This window comes from Macrotis lagotis, chromosome X, assembly GCF_037893015.1.
Source record: "Macrotis lagotis isolate mMagLag1 chromosome X, bilby.v1.9.chrom.fasta, whole genome shotgun sequence".
Classification (NCBI taxonomy): Eukaryota; Metazoa; Chordata; class Mammalia; order Peramelemorphia; family Peramelidae; genus Macrotis; species Macrotis lagotis.
The window spans coordinates 167296182-167319903 of NC_133666.1; the positions used below are offsets into that span (position 1 = coordinate 167296182).

A 23722-nucleotide genomic window follows, 5' to 3' on the forward strand; every position below is an offset into this window, starting at 1 on the left:
AACCTGTTTGCCTTTGTTTCCTCATCTGTAACATGGCCTGGAGAAGGAAATGGTAAACCATTCTAGTATCTTTACCAAGAAAACCTCAGATAGGATCACAAAGAGCTGGACAGGTCTGGACAACTGTTTATTCTGCCATGGACACTGATTCTGGAAGAGATATCCTCTGTGCTCCCAGCAGTTCTAAGAATAGAAGTTGCTGCTGAGATGCAGTGGTAGAGGCAGAGATATCTTCAGTGGGAACTCCTCCACTGATTTAATCAGGGGTCCATCCCCTCCAAAAAAAATACTTGTACCAGCTTCTTTCAGGGCTTTGGGGAAAAGCAAATAGAGATAACCAATGGGACAGGGCTGGCGGAGTAATTGCTCAACAGGTCTATACTGAGCACTTGTACCTGGTCCAATGAGAGATACAAGAAAGTCTTTGCTTTCAGAATTCTTGAGGCAGGGGCTTTTGACCTTGTGATTTTTGGGTTAGGGAGGAAGCACTTGAACTTGGATGTGGAAGAAGTTTTAATTTTCCTTTACCTCTAACTGAAATTTAGCATTTCCTTCCATTATGAATGCTGGCAACAAACTAGAATAGTTTTAACAACAGTATAACAATTTTGTTGTTGATAGAAATCAAGGTATTTTCATGTCATAATTACAGTGCTTTATAAATACCTTGAAAGAGCCTTAACACTCATCATTACTTTTTATTAGAACTGATATATACTCTATCACAAATTTGTCTTTTTGATATTTGTACCTATTTCATTATAATCGATTTCTTTTGTAATCCTATTTTAATGCATTTTTAAAAACATGAAAAGGGGTCCATGACACACAAAAAATGTTAAGAACCCCTAACTTAGATTGTTGTAGTAGTTAGAGTACCCAGCCCTGGAATCAGGAGAACCTGAGTTCAAATCTGGTCTCAGACATCTGATACCCTAGCTCTGTGACCTTGGGAAAGTCACTTAATCCCAGTTGTTGGGGGGGGGGGCAGTCTGAGGCAGGATAAGAACCAAGTCTTCTGACTCCCATGTCCACTAAACCATATTATCTCTTTTTGGGCTGGAAGGGATTTTAAGAGCTCATGTGTTTAATTTACAAAGATAGTATTATTATATCTTCACATCAATGGGGGGGGCAATTGCTCTTTCATCTTCATTTTAGAGATGAGGTAATTGAGGATCAGAAAGATTATTCCCCCAACTTAAAGTGCTCTGCTTTCAGTAGTGCTGTACTTCTCATTAATTTTAGCCCCCTTGTTTGGTGTTGGTGTGTGAACAAGATGGATAGGAGGAGGAGGAGGAGGAGGAGGACAGAACCTGGAGGCTGTGTCCTGAAGAGTAGAGCATGCTGCCTAGAAACGGAGTGGGGAGTGATGATTGAAGCTAACCAGGGAGAGGGCCTTGCATGAGTCAGATTTCCCCTATGCTTGTCCCCTCATGGCTTTCTCTTTGCTTGCTCCCAGGGTGGATATTTTCCCGAACATGTAAAAGCTATGACCAGCCTGCGATGGCTGAAGCTGAACCGGACTGGGCTCTGCTACCTACCTGAAGAGCTTGCTGCCCTTCAGAAACTGGTAAGAACATTCTCCACCGGAGCCTGGTGGGGGCTGGGGGGGGGGCAGCATCCCAGGGTGAGTGGGAAGGAGTGCTTTTGCAGGTGTCTCCCTCTGCCCCCCCCCCACCTGTCACTCCCTGGGCTCTGGATTAACTATGTTCTTCTGCTCCCCCCCCCCCACAGGAACACCTGTCTGTGAGCCACAATAACTTGAACACTCTCCATGGAGAACTGTCCAGCTTGCCCTGCCTGCGGGTGAGTCCCCATCCCAGCAGAGGGATGGCCAAAAGTACCTGACCCTCCCTGCCTTGACCCTAAGTCTATATCAGATGTCCAAGCCAAGGATCGTGAAGGAGATGGAGATTATGTATCACCTAGTCTGTCCTTCTTTGTAGTTAGAGAAGCAAGATTCATGCTTGTGAAACAATAAGGAAGAGTACAGGGGACCTGCATCAAGAAATGCCAGAATGTGGGACCCAAACAGGGAAGTCAGTGAGGACTTAGAGGGGGAGGTCATGGTGGGCTGGAAGCTTGTAGAGGCAAGTGACTCTCAAGCCAAGAGAGAGGGACAGTTAGTCTTGTCAAGCAACCTTGTTCTCTCTGGGCTGGTTCGAGTGGCACAGTGAGCCGTCTGGGCTCAGGGTGGACTGCAGCCCTCCTCGCCCTTGGATGGCTCCTCCAGGAGTTCTGAGGGGCTGTGGAAACCAAGGAGATCTGCTTCTGTTGGCCCTGACCCTCCCAACCAGTCTTTAGAAAGAGTTTTCAGACCACCCAGAGTCTTTCAACTATTAAAATTGTCTCCCTCTAAGATGTCAGTTCTCCCCTCATGTCAACTTAGATCTCTCTGAGTACCCAGTACAATAGATAGCACAGTGGGGTCAGGAGGACCCGAGTTCACATTTGACCTCTGACATTGTGTGACCTTGGGCAAGACATTTAACTGTGTTTGCCTCAGTTTCCTCACCTGCAAAATGAGAAGGAAATGGCCAACCACTCCAGTGTCTCTTCCAAGAAAACCCCAAATGGGATCACAAAGAGTCAGACATGACTGAAATGACAGAACAACAACCAAAGTACCCAATGGAGCACTTCACACAGAGGATGCATTAGAGAAATATTTGTTGTATTGTCTGTAAGTCTCCAAATAATTAGGACAGTAAAGGGAGGCAGGTTCAAATCCCAGTTCTGATGCTAGCCTCCTGTATGACCTTGGGCAAGTTACTCGATTGCTGTGGGCCTCAGTTTCTTTATCTGTGAAAGGAGGGTTGACAAGACAACATGGTACACCTTAATCATAGTATTGTGAGTTGACCAGCTCCTCTCAGCAGTTCAGAGATCTAGGACAACCCTGGGAGACTTGTTATAGATAATGCATTCCACATCCAGAGGGGGGAAAAAACCCCCCACAGAATCTGAATGAATACTATGTTCACTTTTGTTTGTTTGGGGTTTTTTTTTTTGTTAGTTTGGTTTTTTTGCAAGGCAGTGGGGTTAAGTGACTTGTCCAAGGTCACACAGCTAGGTAATTATTAAGTGTCTGAGGTCGGATTTGAACTGAGGTCCTCTGACTCCAGGGCCGGTACTCTATCCACTTTGTCATCTAGCTGCCCCTACTATGTTCACTTTTTAAAAATTTCTCTTATGTTTTCCTTCCTATCCCCTGATTTTCTTTCTTTCCCCTTAGTCTTAATTCCTCAGACACAAAATGACTAATATGTAAGCATGTTAAGTGCCAATGTACATACACAACTTTTTCCAGACTGTTCCTCACTGACAGGAGGGGATGGGAAGAGAGGGTGATAGAAAAAAATTGTAACTTATAAATATACAAGTAGATGAATATTGAAAAACTTTTATAATGTGTAATTGGAAAACTAAAATAATGTATCTATCTGGGAAAAAAAAGGAGGAATTGGACCAGCTGGCTCCAGTGGTCCCTTCCAGACTTTCCACAGGTCCCCTCTGGATCTGGGATCCCAGGAGCCTGGGCAACATGTATCTCTTCCAGGATAATGCCTTTAAAAAAAAATTTGGTATTTTATTTTAGAGTTAAGCATAACCATCTTCTACTATAATTTGTGACTAATGACACACAGCACTTGTCACTTTTATTAAATAATAGGATAAAAGAAGGACAGGTGCTTTAGTTTTGACTACCTCCTACTCTGAGTGCTTTGTATTTGACCCAAGTTTTGTTGCTCTTGGTGCTGATTTTATTTTTATTGTTGCAGTCATGGTGTGAATGGCCCTCTTGGCTCTGCTTCCTTTATTTCATCATTCTGCATACCTCTCACGTTTCTCTGATTTCTAAATCCTTGTGTTCCCTTATTTCCCTTACAAATATTTCTCTAATGCATTCCCTTATGTTCATATACCGCAGGTTGGTGGGCCATTCATTCTTCAGTTGTTGGGGACATATCGTATTTCTAGCCTTTTGTTATCATGAACAATGATTTCTCTGAATGTTTTTGTATATTTGAGTCCTTTTTTTTCTGTTCTGTTTTCTTGGAAAATAGTGTTATCTTTCCTTTTTTTTTAAATTCTTCTCTTTCGAGGCTAAATCATACCCTATTTTCCCTCCATTCCCCACCATGATCATAGAATCATAGAATACCACAATAGAAATGCCCTTAGACATCATCCAGTCCAACTTCCCTCATTTTACAGATCATAGGATCCCTTAGCCTTGATGGGATCCATTGACTTGTCCAAGGTCAAACAGCAAATTACCAACAGAACTGCAATTAGACCTAAGACTTCCTGACTCCTAGGCCTGGCAGTTAACTCTGTTCTTTCTATCCCACAAGCTGCGTTTTTTCTTGAATTCAGCCACCTTTGTTCCCTTTTCCCTTCTCTAAGCTGGAACCTGTAGGCAGGTTCCTGACAGTCTCTTACACCCTCCAGTTCTGGAGTGAAATTACTAAGTCATGTTGCTTATTTTGCAGGCAATTGTGGCTCGGGCCAACAGCCTGAAGAATTCTGGGGTGCCAGATGACATCTTCCAGCTGGATGACCTCTCTGTGCTAGTACGTAATCCCCTTCTTCCAGGCTTTTCCTAGATTGTCTGGTTCTCCAAAGAAGCCACCCCCAGCCTATAAATCCAACTCCCAACATTTCGATTTTTGAGTGTATTTCCAAGGCAAAAATCACAGCCTTGCTTGGAGCAAAAGGGTAACTATCAGTAGCCTGTGCCCAGGAATGGGTTAGCTCTTTTAAATGATTGAGTGGTCAGACCTGTTGCTCAGAACTCAGCTGTCCTATTTCCTGGTTCTCTGGATTTACAAGAAAGTAGAAAATCATAGGAAAACAAGTGGAGTTGGGAATTTTATTTTAAAAGTATGAAAAACAGAACTAGCTTATAGGCATGTTCTAGGCTCTGTTCACATTACATCATAACTCTGTTCCCCTTTTTTTAGTGTCTGTCTAGGGCCTAGAGAAGCAATCTCCAAACTTTGGATTGTGTTCCCTAATATTGTAAAACTTTTTTAACATAAAGTTTATAAATTATACTGCTGTACATGTATATGTTATTATATTATTAGTCCTTATCATGTACCGAAAATTGACATTTAAAAAGATGATAAATACTTTTAAAAATAATTTAAAATTTTAATTTAATGGTATAGAAACATTTTTATTTTCACTATAATATTATTTATAAAATAAAAACATTAATTTTGTTTAGCTAATTGAATAGGTATCATTTTTTTTTAAAGAGTCTTACTTTAGGGGCGGCTAGGTGGCGTAGTGGATAAAGCACTGGCCTTGGAGTCAGGAGTACCTGGGTTCAAATCCGGTCTCAGACACTTAATAATTACCTAGCTGTGTGGCCTTGGGCAAGCCACTTAACCCCGTTTGCCTTGCAAAAACCTAAAAAAAAAAAGTCTTACTTTAACACTTTGTGGCAAAGTGATTCAGAGGGGCTTATTCTAAGTTCATTTTATTTCAATATTGTATTTTAATGACCATCACAATTGAAAAAGTAACTTCACAGACATAGATACATGTAAAATGTGAATTATTGGCTGTTCTTACTAAAACGTGATACTTATTTTTTCAATTTTAGCTACCAAGTATGCAGAAATTTTTATTGAAATATGACTAGTAAATTTCCATCTTCCTGGATGTCAGTCAGTTATTCTTACAAATAGATTGAGGAGTTTCATCATGTCTTAGAATAATGGTTCAGAACCTAAAATTAGTTTCAGTGGAAACTCTTTGATTTGAAGATTTTTAAGTGGTTTGGGAAATTATCTTTCCAAGTTTTTAAAAGTTTTTATTTTTTCAAATGTCTGGCTACTTATGATGGACTCATTACTCTCATTAGCTGCTGGAATGGTAGTGCAGAGCTATAACCCTTGCTGCTAGTGGGAGGCTAACACTGGTGGGTAGGTAAGCATAAAGTACCAAGTCTGTAGTCAGTAAGAGTCATCTTCCTGAGTTCAGATTTGACCTCTCAGACTTACTTGCTGTGTGACACTGGGCAAGTCACTTCATCCTGTTTACCTCAGTTTCTTCAACTGTCAAATGAGCTGGGAAAAGGTGTGGTTTGCCAAGAAAATCCCAAATGAGGTCACAGTGAGTTGGACATGACTGAAATGATAGAACAACAACAACAGCTGGTAGATTACTTGAGGTCCAGGAGTTCTGAGCAGCTATAGGCCCATCATTTATCAGGTGTCCAGACCAAACTTTGTACCAATATTGTTGAACCTCTAGGAATGGGGAGCCACTAGACTTGAATGGGGTGAACTGGACCTAGTCAGAATCTGAGAAAGTCAAAGCTGCTGGGTCTATCAGCAGTAGGCTGGGTCTTTCAATACAGTTGTATTTCTAGGAGCAGGCTAGGTATGGAACCTTGGGGTATTTAGGATGATAGCCTGGGCAGAAATGTGTCCTCTTCTACATGGAGGACATTCCAGTTGGTGGTCCAGACTTGCCCTGGGGTAGACCAAAGGCTGACTTAGGCATTCAGAAGGTAGAACTCCTCCAAAAAGGACTTGGGGTTGATCAGATCAGATACCCAGGGTTTCTAAGCTATTACGCAGAACTTAGCCTATGGATGTGCACTGCCTAAGAATCTTGGATAGGCCTCAAGAAAATGGACTAATAGCACAATTGAACATGCCATCTATATCCATTCAAAGTAAGAAAAAAACAAATGACCATGAATTAATTCCAGTTTGTCTAGGTGCAGCAGTATTGTAGGGATACAACATCTGTACAGTCTATATCCATTTCTGTAGATACAATGCATAATACCAAGTAGGAGTAAGGGGAGATGGGCCGACACGGACCCAGTTGTTGGCCAGTCCCCTCCCCCATCTCTTTTTTTTTTGTTTAGTTATCTTTTTAGTCATGTTGGACTCTTCATGACCCTTTTTGGGGGCTTTCTTGGCAAAGATAACAGAATAGTTTGCTCTTTTCTTCACCAGCTTATTTTACAGATGAAGAACTGAGGCAGATAGGGTCATATGGCTAGTAAGTGTTTGAAGTTAGGTCTTCCTAACTCCAGGTCTGGAGTTTTATCTACTACACCACCTAGTGCTCCTAGTCACTTGTTACATAATCTTTGGACCATGAAAGTTGCCTTAATACAGCTGATTCTTTTCCCCATGGCTGATTCCTTTCCTAACTCAAAGTGGGGGCAGAATGATTTTTGTCTAGATAAGACCACAAGCTGTTTTGTTTTTTTTGGCCAGTCATTGGATATTCCCTGTCTTAATTCAGTTGCCTTTATCCAATGATCATTCTTTTTAGTAAGAATTTCTTCATGTTTTGTTGACATTGCTTGGACTCTTCAGATAGATTTTTTAGTAACAAAAGGGACAAGAAGGACTTTTGAACACTTAGAAAGAAAAGCAAATGATATCAGTAATTCTTTTTTAGCACCTTAATTTCTGAATCTATTCCCTCCCTTCTTCCTTCTTCCCTCAGTTGGCTATCTCTTGCAATAAAATAAAAAAGAAACAAGTAGAAAAAAGCCATTCATAACTAACATATCAATTATGCAGCATTCTATCCCCATAGGCAGCCACCTCTGCAAAGAAGGAGAGATACTTTGTTAACCAGGAAACTAAGTAATAGCTGACATTTATAATAGTATTAATTCAATATTAATGTCAACATGATCATAATACTTAATATAATTATATATAATAGTGTCAGTGTGTTAATATAATATATATTATGTTATATTTTATACATATAATTGTGATATTGTATAATGGATACTTGTATTATATCATAAAGTATTTTATCTTTATTGTTTCATTTGATACTTACAAAAGTACCCTATGATATAGGTATACAAATTTTTCTATTCCAATTTTACAAATTAGAATTTTGAAGTTTGGAGAGAGGCTAATGACTTATCCCTGATCACACAGCTAGACAGAGGTGGAACTGGAACCCAGGCCTCCTCAAATGCAGCACTCTAACCCCTGATCCACACTATTTCCTGAACTTTTTGTTTAATTGAGGTTTGGCTTTATAATAAAAGCTGTGATCTTTGTTAAAATAGTTTCTGGATTAGAGCAACAAATCTCTTATCTCTGTATGCTTTACAGAACTTGCTCATTGATTCCTTGAAAAAATCCCTGTAAGGAATATAGGGCAGGCATAATTATCCCCCATTTTCCAGATGAGAAAATTGAGACCCAGGCAACTTATTCAAGGTCTCACATGGTAAATTATTTAAGAGCCAGAACTAGAGATCTCATCCCCTAATGCTTTGTTTTTAGTATTTTCTTTATTTAAGCTTAATTGGTGCCCTCTGGTTTTTATGTAACATTTATTGCCCTATCCCTGACAAATGATCCTTCCTAAGGGTCACCAACAAAAAAAAGTGAAGAAAAATGAACTGACTCAGAGATCATGCTTTGTTGACATTGCTTGGACTCTTGGATCCAAGACCCATAGCCCCTTCTTTAGCCCCAATGCTGCAGGGAAGGGCATGCTCCTCTATCTCTCCTTCAGGTCCAAGATAGGGCCGTACAATTTTGTCCCATTTTCTACCCATTCTCAATGGACCTGGTTTTCAGGGTCCTCCCCAGGCAAAAGAGACCTCCCAGTCCTGGAGTCTAGAGGCTCATCTGGTACCCCCCCCCCCAGTTCTGTATTCTAGAGACTCCCCTGGTGGGCCCCCAGTCCTGTGTTCTAGAGGCTTGCCTAGTAGCCCCTAGTCCTGTGCTGTAGAGACTCCACCTGGTGGCCCCCCAATTCTGTGCTCTAGAGACTCACCTGGTGGCAGGGTTGACTGCAGGAGGATGCCAGGACTCCTTATCTTCTACTTTACCTTTGACCCACAGGATCTGAGCTACAACCAGCTAACAGAATGTCCCCGGGAGCTGGAGAATGCCAAGAACATGCTGGTGCTCAATCTCAGTCACAACAGGTGCTGGCCTGGGTCACTTAGAGGAGCCAGAAGGAGGAAAAAACGGGAGGGTAGAAGACTCCTCCACCCTTGCCTTCCCAATCTGAGGCTGACCCAGTGACTCCTTCTGTGAATACACACACACACACACACACACACACACACACACACACACACACGAAATCAGTATGGGGGTGGGGGGGATGCTGAGAGTGTTGCAATGGCAATAGTATCTTAAAGCTCCAGAGAATCATTTTGGTAAAGGGGGAGCCAGTCTTTAGGTGTAGTAGCCTTAGAAATGAGCTAATCGGGGCAGCTAGGTGGTGCAGTGGATAGAGTACCAGCCCTAGAGTCAAGAGGACCTGAGTTCAAATCCGGCCTCAGACACTTAATAATTACCTAGCTGTGTGGCCTTGGGCAAGTCACTTAACACCATTTGCCTTGGGGAAAAAAATGAACTAATCTTAGCCTCACATTTTTCATGTGGGGAAACTGAGGCTTAAGACGGTTAAGTAATCCTGCCATAGTTATGTGGAGAATTGTGTCAAGGTTAATGCTAGACCTCTGGTCTCATTATTTGGAGAATAGCAGCCATTCTCTTACACTTGGGTGATTCCCTTTGATGGCTGAGAAATGTGAAGGCTCCCTTAAATAGCAGTGGGGGGTAGGTGGGAATGTTCAAAAGAGATAGCATCTTAAAGCTTCAAAGAATCATTTTGATAAGAGAGGGGTATGGAAGCTGGGCTTTGGTAGTCAGATCATTAAAAATAAGGGGGGGGGAGGACACTTTGAGTTTGGTGAGGGGCAGAAATGTATTATAGGCTGTTGAAGTGAGATTCCCTTTCTCCCCATCAGCATCGATAATATCCCCAACCAGCTCTTTATCAACCTGACTGACCTGCTATACCTGGATGTGAGCGACAACAAGCTGGAGAGCCTGCCCCCCCAGATGAGACGCCTCGTGCACCTGCAGACACTGATTCTCAATAACAACCCTCTTCTGCACGCCCAGCTCAGGTACTGGTTCCCCAGTCCTGTTCCTGCTTGGGCACCCTCTACCCTCCCCTTCCCCTCTAGTTGTCTGCATCATTCCCATCTGTCCCCCTCCAGGCAGCTCCCTGCTATGACAGCTCTTCAGACCCTGCACCTCCGGAACACTCAGCGTACCCAGAGCAACCTCCCCACCAGCCTTGAGGGTCTGGTCAACCTTGCTGGTAAGCAGGGGCAGCCTGGGTGTCCTCAGGATGGCCTAAGGGTAGTCCTTGGCATGGAAAGGGAGAGGTGAAGGCAGGATACCCCAGACTGCAGTCCTAAACTGGAAGTTCAGAGACCTCAGTCCTCATGTCACTCTTCCTCTTGTTTTCTGTGGCCTGGTTCTGAGGATCTAGTACAAGTGCTTTGTAAGTCAGAACAAATATGGAGCATTAGTTTAACTATGAGGATTGTGGCCAGACTCAGCCAACCTGGGAGGCCTTGGAGGACTGGGGAGAGTCTCCTCCTCTGTGTGCAGCTCTGTGGCCTCCGGCCTCCCATCCATCTCCCTGCCGGGGAGGATTCGAGTTGTATTCACAGTGAGCAGGTGGCTTCCTGAGAACCGCAGGCTGGCAGGGTCAGCTCTGGATCTCTTCTGGTCCATCTTCCATCTGCCCAAAATCTGGTCCTTTGCCAAGTCTTCCATGTTGCCCCCCTCCCCCCAAACAGATGTGGACCTGTCCTGCAATGACCTGACCTGGGTGCCCGAGTGTCTCTACACCCTCCCCAGCCTTCGCCGCCTCAACCTGAGCAGCAACCAGATCTCTGAGTTGTCTCTATGCATTGACCAGTGGGTCCAGGTGGAGACACTGAATCTGTCTCGAAACCAGCTCACCTCTCTCCCTGTGAGTGACCCATGCATCCATGACTGGACCTCAGCCAGGTCCTCTCAGGGAGGGACTTGGGGAGGATTGGGATCATGGTCATGGGAAGTGGCATATAGTCTAATAGGATAGAGATAACTTGGGAAGAAGGGAGAGGAAGAATGGGAGAAATATGTAGTATCCACTTCCTTCAAAGAAGGTTTTTGTGAGATGGGAGAATTTTTTTTGGTGGGGAGGGGGCTGGTCCCTGGGACCACAAGTCTAGCCCTGAAAGAATTCTTGGTCTCTAGTCTGCCATCTGCAAGCTGACTAAGCTGAAAAAGTTATACCTGAACTCCAACAAAGTGGATTTTGACGGCATCCCCTCTAGTATCGGCAAACTGGCCAACCTGGAGGAGTTCATGGCGGCCAACAACAACCTAGAACTCATTCCTGAGAGCTTGTGCAGGTAGGAGTCTGAGAGGACCTTGGGTGAGGAAAAGGGCAGTCAACCCCCTAAAGAGGTCAGTGAAAAAGGAACCTTTCTAAGCAGCCTGGGCTGCTTGCCCCAGTAGCTCATGCCTTGAGGTTTGTTCTTCCTACAGTATTCTAAATCTGTCCTTTCCTCTGGGGAGATTGAAGCTGTGGTTGGAAAATACCTCATTTTCTACTGTCATTCAACTTGTGACTTTTGCAGGGATTCTTCTTAACTATTATCTTATGTCATGAACCCCTTTGGCATTCTGTTAAATCTGTGGACTCCTCAGAATCAGTGTTTTTAAACATAGGTAGTATTCAGTAGGTACAAATAATGAATCCTATGAAGTGATCATGTTATTTGAATTTTTTTACATAATTCTAACTTCTAATGGTATAGATTCAAGTACAGGTGACCACTTCACAGGTTTCATCATTTACTAATTGAAACCCACCTGTACATAGAATAAAATACATAAAGAAACCAATTATTTGAACAAGGATATAATTTTGTTCCTCCTCTAAGTTCGTACTCCTGGAAATATTGAGAATCACTTGATTTAGTCATTTTTTTTCCCTGAGGCAATCAAGGTTAAGTGAATTACCCAGGGTTAGTATGTGCCAAGTTAGTATGTGACACAGTATGTCAAGTGTATTGAGATTGGATTTGAACTCAGGTCCTCCTGACTCTAGGACTAGTGCTCTATCCACTGTTCCACCTAGCTGCCCAATGTGGTCAAATTCTTGCCACTCTTCTGCCCTTAGGATTGGTTTTCCAAGCTCTGGTCCTTCAAACTTCATGATGAATTTGGGGGTGCCTCCCTTTCTGAGGGTGCTGGCATCTGATATTTCCATCTTGTTCAAGGGCTGAATGGTTAAGTTTGAGCCTTCAATGGCTCTTTCGTTCCTCCTGGTAGGAGCAGTGAGTAAGGAAGCAGCATAACATGGTGAATGGAGAGCCGGCCACTGGTTCACTTCTCTCTGACACTGGTCAGTGAGTGTCCCAGGACAATCTCTGATGCTCACTCACAATTTAGAACTCCATTGGTCAAGGGAGGTCCCCAGTCCACAGTCCTGGGCACATTCCAGTTTACTGTTCAGTGTGTGCTTGGTCACCACTGACATTTACTAGCCAGGTGACGCGAGCAAAATCCCTTAAAATCTGAGATAATGTTTTCTCATCTCTGGAGTGGGACCAATTATTCGCATCCCAAGCAGCTCATGGGGATTTTGTGAGAATTAGAGGAAACAATATAATGTATGAAAGCTCTTTGGAACCAAGAAAGCATGATATAGATATAAGGTGGCATCATCATTTTTGTTATTAGTTTAAAAAAAGTTTTATTATAATTAATGATATAAAGGCAGAATGGTTAGACTAGAGGCCTCAGTCCTGATAGATTTGCTATTTGATGTTGCACAAATCTCTTAAATAGAACTTAACCTTGTAACTGAGACTCCTAAGTTCTAAACAAGGTGACCTGTCTTAGTTGTTGGTAAAAGAAGTTCCTCCATAGAACTTCCCTAGAGCAGGGTCGTCTGCCCTTCTGGCAGTTTGGTGAAGCCTTTCAACCCATTCTCAAATGAATGTTTTTAAATGCATTAAAGAAAAGTACATAGGAAGTCAAATATATTGAAACAGTTAAGAACGCTTGCCCCTATACCAGGTCTGTTCCCTCCTGCTCCCACCTCTACCAATTTAATGATAAAGAATAGCTTTGTCCTATACAATAGTGGTGTCAAACTCAAATAGAAAGGAATCCCTTATAGGCTACATTTTGGTTTAGAAAAAGACAAATTAATATTATCTATGTTATATTGTAGCTTTACTTATTTTATCAAATATTTCCCCAAAACATTTTAATTTGTAAGTAATGTACTCCCAATATGCCTGCTATACAGTTTTCATCATTCATTAAGAATCCAAACTGTATCTGCCCTAGCTGTTCATTATTAATTCATGTTCACTCATTTTTCAGTTGTATACCACTACTCCATTTGGGGTTTCTTAGCAGAGATTCTGGAGTAGTTTGTCATTTCCTTTTCCATCTCATTTTATAGGTGAGGAAACTGAGGCAAATAGGGTCAAATGACTTTCCCAGGGTCACACAACTAGTAAGTATCTGAGACCAAATTTGAGCCCAGAGAGAGATGAATCTTCCTGAATCTAGACCTGGCACTCTATCTACCTAGCTGCCCCCATTATTAACTCCTACATAGTCTTTTTTTGGTGATTGAACAAATTTAATGTTTTAAAATAGGTGTTTCCCACTAAACCAGCTACATGCTAAACTAAGTTAAAACATCAAACCAATAGGGCACATTAAGTTTAGACAAAAGAGAAACTCATTTTTTTCCCCTTAAAGGGAGGATGGGGGAAAGGTTGATGGTAGTGGAGTAGGAGGAGAGTGAATGTCATTGGGAATAGAAACTGCTGTCACCCTTAAGCAGACCTCCTTGACTCTCCTAGAGGCTTGTGGCCGGGAAGGGAACTGAGGTCTTAGTCCACTGCCCAAGAACTCATTAGAATTAGGTATTCTTAATTTTTATGTGACTTGAAATTGGGCAGTCTGGTGTGTACTATTGCTAATTGGGTTTGGATCATAAGCTGTTTGAGGTCAAGGACTGTCTTTTTTTTTTTTTTGCAAGACAAATGGGGTTAAGTGGTTTGCCCAAGGCCACACAGCTAAGTAATTATTGTCTGAGATGGGATTTGAACTCAGGTACTCCTGACTCCAGGGCCAGTGCTCTATACATTGTGCCACCTAGCCGCCCCTCAAGGACTGTCTTTGTTCATTTGATTACCATGTAGCACAGTGCCTGGCACATAATGGATACACAATAAATATTATTGATTCATTGATTGATTGGTGAAGCCTCTGGGCCCCTTCTCAGCATAATATTTTCCAATAATTGAAGCAGTTGCTGAATTTCATTTAGTTGCAGCACTGATGGCACAGTGGATAATGAGCTGGGCTGGGAGTCAGGAAGACACTTTCTGAATTCAAATCTGGCCTCAGACACTCATAAGCTTTATGACCCTGGGCAAGTCCCTTCACCTTGTTTGTCTCAGTTCCCTCATCCATCAAATGAACTGGAGAAAAATAGCAAACCACTTTAGTATCTTTGCCAAGAAACTCTAGTAAGGTCATAAAGAGTTGGACACAACTCAAAAATGGCAGCAGCAAGAACAAAAGATTTAATTTTTTTTCCCCTATCCAAGTTCACAAGGCCTTTTGAAATCTATCCATGGATTCTTTGGAGGTGGTTAAGGATCCCTACCTGAGAGCCACAAGTCTAAGATCCCTGAAGTCTCCCCCCCACCCCCCTTGGTTCCCCACAGGTGCACCAAATTGAGAAAGCTGATCCTGAACAAGAACCGACTGGTTACCCTTCCTGAGGCCATCCACTTCCTGACTGAAGTAGAGGTAAGTCCTGGGCATGAGCTCAGCAGGGTCAGAAGCCAGCAAAGGCTCATGCCAGTCACAGAATAAGGGAGGGGTGGCCCTGCTTAACACTGGATTTAGAGGGAGGAGGTTTGGGTTTGAGTTTGAGTGGGAGGCCATTTTGACTCCAGTCCTGACCTGGGCAAATTACTTAACTTATTCTCTAAGTTAGAGAGTGGTTACCTGCCTGCATCAGTGTTCTCTCCTGGGACATTCACTCCCCACACAGATGAAATTAGTGTTCCAAATCCTACCCCCACCCCCACCCCAACTCACCATCTTTGAAGAATGTTCAAGACATGCTTTTAAGTTGCTAGGTGGCACAGTGGATAGAGCATTGGATCTTCAGTCATGAAGACCAGAGTCCAGATCCAACTTCATACATTTAATAATTTGTGGTTACTTGACCTCTATTTCCCTTACTTTCTTCATCTGTAAAATGGGACTGATAATATCACCTACTACTAGGATTGTTATGAGGGTAAAATGTGATAATGTTTATAAAATGCTTTGCAAACTTTTAAGTCCCATATAAGTACTATTATTGTTGTTATTTTTATTCTTATCTCCTCTGGGCATCCCTACTAGGTCCTGGATGTGCGAGAGAACCCCAATTTGGTGATGCCCCCCAAGCCAGTAGACCATTCCTCTGAATGGTACAATATTGACTTCTCGCTGCAGAACCAACTGCGCCTGGCAGGCGCTTCCCCAGCTACTGTGGCCGCAGCTGGTGCAGGTGGGTTTGTGGGTCCTTCATTGGAGTGGGTATGATGGACAGAGAGGAGGCAAGAACTTTCCTTCTCTTTTCCCCACCAAAGATGGATAGAGCAGTATAACCTTGAATCCCAAATCCTAAGATGCTTACTCTGCCTTCTAATCTTGTAAACCCAGCTCTACCACTCCATCCCACCCTCAGAAAAAAGAAATTCAAAACCCTTTTAACATGCATGTCTAATAAAGCAAAATAGATTCCCATATTGATCACATCCAAAAATGTTTGTCTCATTTGTATAACATCACTTCTTTCTCATGAGGATTTGGGGATATCCTGTATAATATGGTCTGAATTGGACAATTTTTCTCTTGGAGGTAGAGTCTTGAGAGGGCTAGGTCTTGGTTAAAGTCATATTCCTTCTCCCATATTTATGCTAATTATAATTTCTTTCAATTAATAAGCATTTTTCCCTCTTTCTCTCTCCAAGGAGTAAACAAAAACAACAACCTTTACAATAAACTTGTATAGTTAAGCAAAACGTTCTATATTGACGTTGTACAAAAATGTTCTGGATCCTTGTGCATCTTACGCCTGTCACCTTTCTGTCAGGAGTTGAGTTTCTTTCTTTTCATTCTTTTTTTTAATTTTAATATTCATTTTTAAAAATTTGGAGTTCCAGATTCTTTGCCTCACTTCAGCCCTTCTCCTAGTCATTGAGAAGGCAAACAATATGATTATAATTATACATGTGAAGTCATGCAAAATATTTCCATATTAGACATGTTGCAAAATAAAATAAAATGAAAAAAACATATGCTTTCATCTGCCCTCAGGCTTTATTAGTTCTCTCTCTGGAGGTGAATAGCAATTTTCATCATGGGTCCTTTGAATTGTCTTGGTCTTTATCAGAGTAGTCTTTCACAATTGATTATCCTTATCATGTTGAGGTTATTATGTATAATGTTCTAGTTCTGCTCACTTTACTTTGCATCAGTTCATAGAAGCCTTTTCAGGTTTTCTTGAAGCTATCCTGCTTGTCATTTTTCATAGCATAATGTATTCCATCACAATCATATAACACAATTTGTTCAGCCATTCTTAATTGTTGGACATCCCCTTAATTTCTAATTCTTTGCCAACACAAAAGTGCTATAAATATATATTTTTAAATTTTTAAAATAAATTTTACTTGTTAATTTTTCTAACTATATGCAAATATAGTTTTCAACACTCATTTTTTGTAAATTTTTTTTGTAAAAATGTGAACAATTTTCTTCTCTCCCTTTCCTCCCTTCCCCCTTTGACAAATAAACACTCGAATATAGGTCATGCATTTATAATTATGTTAAACATATTTGCATATAAGTCATGTTTTGAAAGAAGAATCAGAACAAAAGGGAAAAAAACCACGAGAGGGAAAAAAAACATAAGGCATAAAACAAATTTTAAAAATTGAAAATAGTATACTTTGGTCTTCATTCAGACTCCATTCCTTCTCTAGTTGTGGATGGTATTTTCCATCACAAATCCTTTAGAATTGTCTTTGACCATTACACTGCTGAGAAGAGCAATTCCATCAGAGTTGATCATGGTACAATGTTGCTGTTAATATGTACAGTATCCTCCTGGTTGTACTCACTTTACTCAGCATGAATTCATCTCAGTCCTTCCAAGCTTTTCTAAAGTCTGGCTACTCTTGATTTCTTACCAAACGATAGTACTCCATCACACTCATGTACCACAATCTAGTTAGCCTTTCCTCAATCAGTAGGACATCCCCTCAATTTCCATTTCTTTGCCACTATAAAAAAAGCTACTTTAAATATTTTTGTACATATGGATCCCTTTCCTTTTCTTTGTTCTCTTTGGGATACAGAGCTAGTAGTGTATTGCTTGATCATATATAGATATACATATATATATATATTTCCTCCCCCCCCTTAATAGTCCTTTGGGCATAGTTCTAAATTGCTCTTCAGAATAGTTAGGCTAGTTTACAAGTCCACCAACATTGTAGTAGTGTACCTATTTTTCCACATCCCCCACAACATTTTTCATTTTCCTTTTCTGTCATGTGAGCCAGTCTGATGAATATGAGATCAATGCTTTCAATCTTGATTTTGCTTCTCGTCCCCACAGGGAGTGGTACCAAGGACCCATTGGCTCGAAAGCTACGCCTTCGGAGGCGTAAAGATTCAGCCCAGGATGACCAAGCAAAGCAGGTGCTAAAGGGCATGTCAGAGGTGGCTCAGGAGAAGAACAAAAAACTGGAGGTAGGAAAAATCATTTCATCCCAAACTGGCCCCATTCCATTCTTATTTCCTGACTCTCTAATGCACAAATTTCATAATCCAGGGGAGAAGACCCTGCATTACATGGGACATAAGAAACTTACATTTCTGGGGTGTGTTGGTTTGAATTTAAGGCCATCAATAGGTTTATTATTGGTTCATTTCAGCAAGATTTATTGTGTATTTATTATTGTCAGACATTGTACTGGGTAGTAGAGATACAAAGACAACAATTGAAAGAAACCTCGGCCTCAGGGAGCATACAGTTTGTTTTTTGGTGGGGGGAATACAGTATCTTCACAGAAGTAATAAATACATGGTCTATACCAAAGAAAAAATGCAGCATAATTTCAGGGGGGTGGGGTGACTAATGCCCAAGGAAATCAGAAGAAGCCTTTAGGGTGCTTCCTGAACTGAGCCTTGAAAGAAGCTGGGCCATAAAAGTGAACAAGGGAAAACATTTCAGGCACATCTTGGCAGCTAGATCTTCCTGAGTTCAAAACACTTACTAGCTATGTGACCCTGAACAAGTCACTTAATACTGTTTGCCACATTTTCCTCATCTGTAAAATGAGATGGAAAAGGAAATGCCAAACCACTGCAGTGCCCTCTGCCAAAAAAAACCCCAAATGGGCTCACAGAGAGTTATTCTAGGCATGGGACCCAGCCCTTGCAAGAGCCCAAAGGGGAGAGACAGAAGGTTCCCACCAAGGAGCACTAGGTAAGCGAGTTTGGATGATGTGAGCCCCCACACAGGCAGGGGACCTTTTATCCCCTGGGACTCAAAGCATCACATCCTTGCTTGGATGGAATGGTACATGATCAGAGTGGGGAGGGGGATGTCTGTCGCTGACCCTTTCCCAGAAACAGAGCCAGCACTAAAGGAGCATCTTAGGAAGCAAGACAGTGCATCACAAGGTTTAAAGGAGTATGTCTATCCTTTAATGTAAGAGTAGGTCTCACCCAATTCCCCAGTCCTTGGAGGTCTTAGCATTTGTTGCTTGTAGCTGCTTCCTTTCCCTAACATGTCTCCTCCCCCCACGCCTTGCTTCCGCTAGGTCTTGTCCTGGTCTGAGGCTCTAATCCAGTGTCCTGTTAGGGTTAGCTTTGGCTGGTCATAGTGTTTAATGTCCCCATGTTCCCAGCCTGGAAACCTTGGAGTGCTCAGCCAACCTAAGGGCTTTCCTAGCATCTCCAGGCATTGTGAAGAGTCTAGGAGAAGGCACTGCTTGTCTTCTAAGTGAGGAGAGAAAGCCCTTGCACAAGAAGCAGGCTGCTCAGGACTGAATGGGACTTGGGGCTGGGTTGTGGCCTTCAAAGAGAGAGACCATTGAGCTGGAGCATGAAGAGAGAAAACATGGGGGGGGGGGGGGTGTAGTCATCTGGGAAGGTTTCTTGGAAGAACCGGGAGTTGAGCTGGTTACAAAAGAATTTGGATAGAGTGAGGAGTTGGGGGAGGTTTTATTGGTATTATTTAAAAAATTTTTTTCAATTTGCCAGCATTTATTTTCTCAGGATTCTCTCTTTTTCTTCTCCTAATTGAAAAAAATAAAAATAAAAACCCTTGTTGTAACTGTAATATGAGTTTGGGGAAGGTACCAAATTGGGGATTTTGTCGGGGACATTCTTGGTTAGGTGAGGATTGGACTAGCTGTATTGATTGATTTAGAGCTCCAAGAGACTTTGAGGTCATTTAGTCCACCCTTTTCCTTTTATAGATGAGGAAATCAAGGCCCAGAGAGTTTTAAGTCCAGGGGTCATACAGGCAGCTCTGGGATTTAAACCCAAATCTCCTGAACCTGGAATTTGAACCTCCAAATCCAGTTTTCTTTCTTTGGTGGCATGCTGGCCTCTCAGGTTTTCCAGCTTTATTTCTGTGAAGCTTCTTCCTCATTAACAAAGAAAGACTTGTCTAGATTTGACTGACATTCCTTGCCTCTGAGATTCTCTCCCATTCTCCCAAGCCATCATTTTTGCATCCATTAGAATGTGAGCTCCTTGAAGATACACTTGTCTTTGTATCTAGCCACTTAGCTTATAGTAAGGTTTTTAGCAATGCTTATTGGCCTCCTGATGGATGAGTAAGATTCAATGAAAGCTCTAGAGAGGGCAAGAGGAGAAAGGGTTAAGAGTACATCCCAAAGTTCACATATTTCAGCAGGGGGAGGCCTTTCCCCAACTTTCTTTCCTCCCCACAATGCTCAGGAGAATGCGGATGTTAAGATGTCAGACACCAAGGCTAAACGCTGGGATCAGGGCCTAGAGAAGCCACCTCTGGACTACTCAGAGTTCTTCACAGAAGATGTGGGCCAGCTGCCAGGCCTTACCATCTGGCAGATAGAGAACTTTGTGCCCACCATGGTGGATGAAGCTTTACATGGCAGATTCTATGAGGCCGACTGCTACATTGTGTTAAAGGTAAGTGCCATCTGTAAGGGTGGCACCTGGGGATGTGGCAGGGATAGAGAGAGGGTGGAAAATGGAAGGGAGTTGAGGCAGGAGGGAAGAGGAAACTGGAGGTCCTCCAGGGGAAGAGAATTACAAAGCAGCCTTGGGGAAGCTGGTGGATGGCTATTCTAGAAATGGACTGGGGAATCTGCCTAGAGGTGGGAGGAGGGTGTTACCTGGGGAATGAGAAGGAATCAACTTGCCAACATCTTACAAGAAGAGTTCCTTCCTAGGGGATGATTTATTAAGGTATTCTTCTTGGGGGGTGGGGAAGAACATGTAGAGGGGAAGGGGAGGAGGAGGAGAGGATGCCACATGAGTAGGTATGTAGCCTAGCTCCCAAGGGGACTGACTGAGGAACCATCTCTGTCCTTGACCCATCCCTAGACATACCTGGATGAGAGTGGCTCCTTGAACTGGGAGATCTACTACTGGATTGGTGGGGAGTCCACCTTGGACAAGAAAGCCTGTTCAGCCATCCATGCTGTCAACCTTCGAAACTACTTGGGTGCTGAGTGCCGGACCATCCGAGAGGAGATGGGTGATGAGAGTGAGGAGTTCCTCCAGGTTCGCCTTGGCCCCAGGAGGAGAAATATGCTTGTTAAGCTGCTAGGGCACCTCCCCTCTATCCCTTCCCACCATCTTGACCATCCTGAAACCCATCTTTGAAAAGCTCATACATTAAAACACATTCATGTTTTGGTACACATACCTGGCCCTTGTTCATGACACAATCATCTGTGAGTGTGCATGGGTGTTTATACATTTACACACACCCATGCACTCATATTCATTATGTCCCTAGCTGTCACATAAACAAAAACATACATATTCTGATTCATCATGGCCATGGACTTTTCTTCCCACTCTTAGTGTGTGTGTGTGTGTGTGTGTGTGCATGCACACACACACATACACTGTCATTCATCATGTCCCCCCACTAGGATCCCTACCAGGGGGCTCAGGTACAAGGCTAAGGTGTTAAATATACCCCTTTCCACAGGTATTCGATCATGAAATTTCGTATATCGAGGGGGGCACAGCCAGTGGCTTCTATACTGTTGAAGACACACACTATGTCACCAGGTGAGGGTGAGGTGGAGAAAGGTGGTGGGCTCTGGAGGGCTTAATTGAATCATGTCCTAGCTGAGTTTTCTCCCACCCTTGAATCCTATAGACTATACCGAGTCTTTGGGAAGAAGAACATCAAACTGGAGCCCATGCCTCTTAAGGCTGCTTCTCTGGATCCTCGGTGAGTCCCTCAACTTCCTCAGATGGGGTTTAACCAAGTTCCCCATGGCCACTCATGGAGCTGGCCCCAGTGCTAGAGAAAGAAAACCAAGATCATGGGGCTTCCCTTCCCAGTGTGTTTCATCTGGGCCAGGATAGGGAGAAGGAACTGGGGGCGATGGGTGATCTTCTAAGGCTTCCATCTCTGTTTTTTCCAGGTTTGTCTTCCTCCTGGACCATGGGCTGGACATCTATATTTGGAGAGGGGCCCAAGCCACACTGAGTGGTACTACCAAAGCCAGGTGCAGTCTCCATCCCTGGCCTCTACCCACATTTCCCATTAGAAGCAGAACTGGGTGCTGGTCAAGCATCCTCATGCCAGTCACCTATATTTGGCTCTTCTTCCACTCTACCTTTTCTACTTTACTTGACCCCTGTTGACCCACACCCAGGACTGTTTCCTGAGATGGCCTGGATAGCTTTCCTTCTGACACCAAAAGTCAGAGGTTGGCTTTTCCTTGAAAGAGTTTTATTAACATTTAAGTTAGTGGTTTTTAATCTGGAAACACTACTTAGATTTTAGAAAGTCTGTGAAGTTAAAATTTTTAATATTTTGCATTTCAGTAAAATTAGTTTTCATTGTATGTTACCTATGAATTTGATCTCACAGCATTTAAAAAAACATTATTTGAGAAGGGGTCCATAGGCTTCACCAGACTGAGTAAAGGATCCTTGACAAAATAAAGGTTATGAACCTATTACCTAATGAGTGGAGAGTATACCTCAGAGTCAGGGAGACCTGGGTTCAAATCCCTCCTCTGACACATCCTATGTGACCCTGGGGCATTTCATTTTTTCAATCTCAGAGCCTTAGACACTTCTCTAAGATGTAAATCACACAGCAGGGGATGGCCTGCAAAGGTGGAGCAATTTTCTGGGAAACTAAAAACACCAGGGAAATCACAGATATGGTCCATCTGCTGATAGTGAAGGAAGGAAGACAGAGGCAGGCATAGTTTTGCAAAAAAACATGGAGCACAGAATTTTCAAACTTATAGAACTTGGCCATCTTATTCTGAAATGCCAGTAATCTGGCAGGGGCAGCTCGATGGAGCTGGACCTGAATTCAAATTCAGCCTCAGACATTTACTACCCCATGTGACCCTGGGCAAGTCACTTCACTCTGCCACATCTCATTTGTAAAATGATGTGGAGAAATGACAAACCACTTCGGTATCTTTGCTAAGAGAACTCCAAATGGGGTCACGGAGTCAGACATGACTGAAAATGACTGAATCCAAAACAACCATAGTGCACCCCCTCTAAGCCTTTTCTTCTCCAAGATATATTTTCTTTGTGTCTTAAAAGTTCTCTCCCCCCCTGACCCACTAGGTTATTTGCAGAGAAGATCAACAAGAATGAGCGGAAGGGTAAGGCAGAGATCACACTGTTGTCTCAAGGCCAGGAAGTCCCTGAGTTTTGGGAGGTGCTGGGTGGGGAGCCCCATGAGATTACAAAGCACGTCCCTGATGACTTCCGTCCTGCCCGGCCTAAACTCTACAAGGTAAGGCCCTGGGGGGGGGGGGGGTCACACGTTTTATAAGAATTCTGATCTAAAAAAAATAAAAAGAATTCTGATCTAATCAAGTTTCTGCTGTTTGATGTGGTTATCCCTGCCCTCAGGAAATTTGCAGTCTATTTAAAAAACCACTGTGGAAAATCTGGCATAGCCATAGAGTAAATGAGGCCAGAGAAGGGAGAGAGAGATCCCTGTGGCCTGGGGCAGATCAAGGAAAGCTTTGTGAAGGAGCTGGCTTTGATCTGGCTAGGACTTGGGTATGTGAGAGAGATCAGATTTCCGGAAGTATAGACACCAATGTAGAGATAGGGCCTTGAGTAGTTGTGCAAGACAGGTTGGTTGGAACACGGGGAGAGAAGGGAAGTAGACGATGAAGGCCAGAGCTCTACTTTGTGGGCATTGTCTTCATTCCCCCTTGAGTGGCTTAGAGGAATTGTGTGAAGGCAGAATCAAAAACCTTGTTTGCTGAATGCATGTGAGGAAATGGGAGGTGCAGACCATCTCATTTCATTCTGACCTTCCTTCCCCCACATTTGGCTTAGGTGGGCCTGGGATTGGGTTACCTGGAACTTCCTCAAATCAACTACAAGCTCTCAGTGGAACACAAGAAATGGCCAAAGGTGGAACTGATGCCTGAGATGAGGCTGGTATGTCTGGTGTTGGAGGTGGGAGAAGATGTTCAAGCTCTCCAAGTCCAGCACAGGGCCATAGAAGGGAGAGGCTTAGAGTTCTCTGGCAGTCATGGGACATCAGCCAAGTTTGCAGAGTCCTT

The 23722-nt window shown here is 42.8% G+C and overlaps 1 protein-coding gene across 2 annotated transcripts in view; it reads left to right on the forward strand.

Moving 5' to 3' along the window:
- FLII (FLII actin remodeling protein) overlaps nucleotides 1–23722 on the forward strand; it is a 46269-nt gene that overhangs the window by 14116 nt on the left and 8431 nt on the right. For both annotated transcript variants that reach the window (XM_074207644.1, XM_074207643.1), the window contains exons 2-19: nucleotides 1463–1573; nucleotides 1738–1809; nucleotides 4500–4580; nucleotides 8865–8950; nucleotides 9785–9946; nucleotides 10040–10143; nucleotides 10631–10806; nucleotides 11076–11233; nucleotides 14585–14669; nucleotides 15276–15423; nucleotides 17542–17675; nucleotides 19899–20111; nucleotides 20529–20708; nucleotides 21145–21227; nucleotides 21319–21393; nucleotides 21590–21673; nucleotides 22764–22935; nucleotides 23493–23597. In XM_074207644.1, the coding sequence (XP_074063745.1) occupies nucleotides 1463–1573; nucleotides 1738–1809; nucleotides 4500–4580; nucleotides 8865–8950; nucleotides 9785–9946; nucleotides 10040–10143; nucleotides 10631–10806; nucleotides 11076–11233; nucleotides 14585–14669; nucleotides 15276–15423; nucleotides 17542–17675; nucleotides 19899–20111; nucleotides 20529–20708; nucleotides 21145–21227; nucleotides 21319–21393; nucleotides 21590–21673; nucleotides 22764–22935; nucleotides 23493–23597 (2229 nt within the window). The remainder of the gene's footprint in view (nucleotides 1–1462; nucleotides 1574–1737; nucleotides 1810–4499; nucleotides 4581–8864; nucleotides 8951–9784; nucleotides 9947–10039; nucleotides 10144–10630; nucleotides 10807–11075; nucleotides 11234–14584; nucleotides 14670–15275; nucleotides 15424–17541; nucleotides 17676–19898; nucleotides 20112–20528; nucleotides 20709–21144; nucleotides 21228–21318; nucleotides 21394–21589; nucleotides 21674–22763; nucleotides 22936–23492; nucleotides 23598–23722) is intronic.